At 45.2% G+C, this 5,641-nt stretch overlaps 1 protein-coding gene across 1 annotated transcript in view; it reads right to left on the bottom strand.

The window, feature by feature from the left end:
• ITPRID1 (ITPR interacting domain containing 1) overlaps positions 1-5,641 on the bottom strand; it is a 113,397-nt gene that overhangs the window by 594 nt on the left and 107,162 nt on the right. Inside the window, exon 12 of the mRNA XM_019639882.1 lies at positions 5,216-5,383. Coding sequence (XP_019495427.1) covers positions 5,216-5,383 — 168 coding nt within the window. The remainder of the gene's footprint in view (positions 1-5,215; positions 5,384-5,641) is intronic.

Raw genomic sequence — 5,641 nt, 5'->3', positions numbered from 1 at the left:
GGCTTCTTTGTCCCAGCAAAAATAAAAAAGCTGTAACTTACCGGAAACTTGCTTTTCTTCCCCCAAAGTTCTCAGAGTGGAAATCCAAAGCACTTACCAGTGGGAGCAGGTGCTGGGACGAGCACGCGAGAGACGGGGTGAGCTGCCTGGGCTGGCTCCTGGGCTGCAGTGGCGGCTGCTGCCCAGCTCCAGCTCCTCTTATCAAGGGACCAGCTGCCGCTGTTGCCATGGGGATGCTCTGTTTCTCAGGCGCCAGGGCAAGGGGGATGGAGAGGGAAAGAGGACTAATCTCACAGCCTCTGCTCCCAACTGTAATAATTGTCCCTTACAGAAACACAATACACAGAGTTGTGCTTCGAGTGCTTAGTGTGCAAGGCTGGAGAAACCCAGACAACCCAGCTCGGTCCTCTAGTCCCCATGACAACCCTCGTAGGAGGTGTTTTTGGCCTGAATTTGCAAAAATGGAAACTGAGGCACAGAGCAGTTAAGTGGCTTGCCCAGAAGGTGCCACAGCAGGAAGTGGCTGAGGTGGGGGATTCTCACAGAACAGGTACTAGTGTATGTTATTTCCTTTTCTTCCTGAGGTTGCACACGGTGCAGGTCCTGACAAGCCCCTTGTAGGCTTCGACCACCCGCTAGTCGCTGGTATTTGCCAGCTTCCCAAATAATAGGGCCGGACTACTAATAAAGGCATCCTGAGGTTGGGTTGAGGGTTAGATTTCTTTCAGAGGTCATGGGAACAAATCGGTAGGGAATGGGCTCCCTTGTTTGTCTTGGTCCTTATTGGGATTCCTAAATAGAGATGGAGGCTGCCAAAAGGTAAGTCTCCTGGCTAGGACGGGGACCCCTGGATACTAAGGGGGAGTCCCTGGAAGCAGCACTGTGCTCCAAACTGCCTGCTTCTTCTNGGAGAGGCTGGGAGAGTCATAACCAGGCAACACATAAACAAAGGCTATGAATATGCAAAAGACCCATCCATCAAAAATCTGAGTGTCTCATTTTTAGAAATGGGTAGAGACAGAAATGTTTCTGGTGTTTTCATTACAAAGGTTATGCAAAAAGTCAGTTCTGGAAAGGAAACAGATTGACAATAAAGCAGAAAAAGGCTATTTAAAATTCTGTCTTGATAGGCAAAGAGAGATATTTGAAATATTTTATTGGCATTGCACATGGGATGTGTGCCGGGAAACCCCGGAAATAAACTAGACTGCCACATCATTCCATTTATTGTCTCAAAAATGCTCTGCCTGAAACTCTTTCAGACAGCACCCCCCCGCAAGATGACAATGTCTCCCCTCTTTCTTTTTTTTTTTAACTCTTATGAACTTCTGTCTTGTGCTTCAGCTAATAGTTACATGGCAGACCCCACGGGCCCATGGCTATTTGTCTGTCCATCTGGTGTTGGCTGTTATTAGAAGACACAAACTATCAGGCTCCAAGGGGCCTCCCCTGACTTGCCTGCAACCTAAATGGTAGAAACCTCCCTTTTTCGACTTCCACTACTGACAATCCCACTGGAGCTTTTACCTAGGTGGTTGCAACGAGGGTCAAGCTTGTCCAGTCTGTCTTCTGAGAGCTCCAGTGGCTGCATTTGCTCAGTGGACATCATCAAAGGAGGGTTGGTGTGTTTATTTGTCCTGCAGCACTACAGAACTATAGAATACAAGTCCATTAGTATATCTTCTGTTCATTCATTCACTTATTAAATGAGCGTATTTATTGAGCACCTATTATTATGTTCCCAATTCAATCCTGTTTTTCAAGTCTGCTTCTTCTACTTAGCTACTAGAAGCTCTAATGTAAGATTTAAGCCAAAATAAATGAAACACACACACACACACACACACACACACACATATGAATGCATGTGTGCAAATACACACATGAATTTACCAGTAATTGTCTTGTATCAAATATTCAATATTTGCCCTCTCTCAGAAGCACTATGGGATTTTCAGAATGAACACTCATCAACTCTGAATTATAAATGAGTTAGCCGAGAGTTACAGAAAATCTTGATTAAACCTTGACTATAGTGTCTCTTTTGAATTCTGCAAAGATGCCTGCTTCATAGACGAGGAAGCCAAGGCTCAGAATATCTACCTAATTTATTTAATTGCACATCTATTAAATAGCCAAGCCTTGATCCGAACCCACTTCTACAGACTTCTATTAGACACTCAATTCTCTTAAAAATAAAGTGAATTTTTTGAGCCGTAATGGTTTTTCAACCATTACATCCTGTAACTATAAAGTAATGAGACTTCTTCCCTATCCATAGCGCGATGGTGATAGAGGTGGTGGGGAAAAAAACTAAATCTTGAAGTAGATATTTATTTTCTCCCTACAGATTCCTGACATTAGTGCAATGTCTCCCGTCCCCCGCCCCCCATTCCCCATCTCTCCTAGACCACAAAGCCATTGAACTTTCCAGAGCTATTAGTTGTAGCCATTGTCCAGGGGAAGTGGAGATCCAGAATAGACATGTGTCAGGTCAGAATGAGAAATGCGTTCGTTGAGATTTACAGGAAATATTCCCTGGAGCCTACCTAGATCCTGTTTCTTAAATTGTTTTCAGACAGTTGATTACTCATCTCCTATCATAGCCAACAATGGTTGGGGAGGAATGAAATTAAAATGGCCCCACTTATCCTCGTCTCTTGATTCCTGGAACCCTGGCATGCAGACCAGCTGTGTTAACATTTCAAGCTCAGAGAATTAGTTCAACTCAGTTGTCTTATGAGGAATAAGCCAGTTTTCTCCGGGAAGGCTGGAGGGCCTCTCCCCCTACAAGCTGAGATCATCGCACAGCAGATGGAGCCATTAGCAGATTACTTGAGCCGGCTTTTAGTGTCACTCTGAGCAGACTGATTGTACTGAGTGACTGCAGCAGAAATCAATTTAGACCATTGTAGTTAGTGTTGGTGTAGAGACTTCCAACTCCCTTGGACCACGAGGAAGGATGTCGTTAACTTGGGTGGCCAGCCTCCACCTGCTTGAGTGGAAAGGAAAGCTATGGGACCATCTCTCAGGAGGAGTGGGCTCATTGCTGACGTCTAGAGGCAAAGGTACAGCCTCCAATATGGCCTGTGCACCTACTTAACCACCATTCCTCTTCTTCGGGAAGAAAGACAGTAGCTCTGTCGTAGACTTCGTGCTGAAAATCACCCCATGGCGAACCTGGTCAAAATATTCATTCTCCAAAAGAAGAAACTGAGGCTCAGAGAAGTTAAAATGACCTACTCTTAGTTATACACTGCAAGTCAGAGCCATCATTTGACACCAGGCCTCCTGCCTTCTACGCTAGGCCTACCTGACAAGAGTGCCCGTCTCCATTTCTCCAACCTGAGGTAAGCTGTTCTTTGTACTTAGATCACACGGCTCACTAGATGGTTATTTAATTGAAACCTGAGCTTTCAAGTCAGATCGAGGTTAAATCTCAGCTCTTTAACTAAAAAGCCATATGACTTTGATGAAGTAGCTAAATCTTAATGATGTAGTAAGAGTAAATGGTGCCCAAGTGCAATCTAATCATTAATGCCTGGTCCCCCTACAAGCTATTGCTGCTGTGAGAAAATCTGCAAAGGTTAGCACCTTGGCAGTGTGCCCAAAGATGGCCCCCAGGGACATATGTCCCTTTCTGCCGCCCCCCCCATTCTTACCCTGTTTTCTTATGTGTACAATAGGAATAATGGTTTCTGTCTTATAGAGTTACTCTGAAGATTAAATAGGAGCGCTTCATGCTTTGTATGTTGTAGGNACACTTAGAAAAAGGATCCCGGCTCTCAGACTCCAGGCTACAGTCAGCCCAGCTGCCCACTCTCAGACTCCCTCTCTCTATACTTCCCCATCCCTCAGGTCCTCAGCAACTCTGGCTGTTTCTGTCTCAGGGCCTTTATAGTTTGCGTTCCTTCTGCGTTAAATGTTCTTTCCCCAGAATTCCACACGGCTCCCTCTCCGGCATCATTCTGGTCTCACCCACTGAGCCTCCATTAGCAAGGCTTTCCCCAATCACCCTGACAACTGTGGCACACGTTTCACCCACATCACCCTCCACAGGTATCCTCACCCTGTCTGCCATGGCACTTGTCGGTACTGGAATTGTTTGTTTGTTTCTTGTTGTTGACTCTTTGTGAGTAGAAATCCTGTCTGTCTTGTTCACAGCTCTGTTGCCAGCACAAGGAAAGTTTGCGGCACGTGGCAGGTGCTTCGTCAATACTTCTGGCTGTCGACAGGCTCAAGGCTTTCTGGAAAGGCTTTGGTGTCTGGATTTTCTCTCCACCTGTTGTCACTCCCTCAACCAGGCTGTCCTGGTACCCTGATCTAAATTGGACTCCATGTGGGGGCCAGCCGAGTGGCTCAGTTGGTTAAGAGCATGAGCTCTGAGCAGCAGGGTCGCTGGTTGGATTCCCACATGGGCAAGAACCTATTGATGATTATCCAGTGAGGACTTACTCTCTGTATCTTGGCCACCACGTATTCCCCATGCCAGGCACAAAGTAGCTGTCACTTATTCTGTATTGAATGAGTATTAAAATATTCTGAGTTCCTCCTGGGTTCAATTATAGAGTTGAATATTTTAAAAAATAGCTATTTGCGACAACATGGATGGATCTTGAGATTATAATACTAAGCGAAATAAGTCAGACAGAAAAAGTCGAGAACCATATGATTTCACGGATATGTGGTATATAAAACTGAAAACAACAAAAGAACATGAAAAACAAATGAAGAAACAAAACTCAGACACAGACAATAGTTTAGTGGTTACCAGAGGGTAAGGGGGGGAGGAAGTGGTAGATGAGGGTAAAAGGGACCAAATATATGGTTACGGAAGGAGAACTGACTCTGAGCGGTAAACACACAATGTGATATATAGATGATGTATTACAGAATCATATACCTGAAATTTTTGTAACTTTGCTAACAATTGTCACTGCAATAAACTTTAATTAAAAAAAAAAAGCTGATGAAGTGTTGATAGATATTGCTCCCTGGGGAAAATTTAGATATGCTTGCTTTGGCTAGAACGTGCTGTTACATTTTGCAGGAAAACCATCAAAACCCACTTGGATCTAGAAGAAGACATCTGTATGCCTTTCTCCAAAAGGACAATTTGACAAAGGGGCTGGACCTAACTCTTCCTGAGCTGGAGGAGACATCCTGATGCTGCTCTGCAAGGTAGGTGGAGAAAAGGTAGCCTGGTGGGTCATACCTGGGCAGGGATGACCTGCTGGCCATCATCGGGAGGAAAGGCAGCCCCAGATACCACGACTGGGTGGAGTTTAGCACCTGAAGCTTGGCCATTCTCTTCTTCTGTCCAGTCACATTGATGCTGACTCCTGTAGGGTTCAGGTGGTCCTCCTATGAGAAGCTCAAGCTGCTAAAAGGAAAACAAGAATGAAAAGCGTGGGCAATTTATCATGTTACACTGAACAGCTAACTCAGCCTGGTGGGAAAGGCATCTGTGAGTGGAGAATTCTCTAGAGTGGGCTCTGTGAGCCAGCAGTGGACTCTGGCAGTGACTTAGCCCACATTCGGTCAAAAGCTGTGTTTCCTGTTCTCATGTGGAAAATGGGCTAATAACACTCAGCTCTTATTCATAGGGCTGAGAAAAAGATTGGCATGAGGGAAAGACTGG

Source organism: Hipposideros armiger, unplaced genomic scaffold (assembly GCF_001890085.2).
Source record: "Hipposideros armiger isolate ML-2016 unplaced genomic scaffold, ASM189008v1 scaffold_47, whole genome shotgun sequence".
Taxonomy (NCBI): Eukaryota; Metazoa; Chordata; class Mammalia; order Chiroptera; family Hipposideridae; genus Hipposideros; species Hipposideros armiger.
Note: the sequence above shows the minus strand (reverse complement) of the source record. Positions and strands in the feature narration are given on the sequence as shown.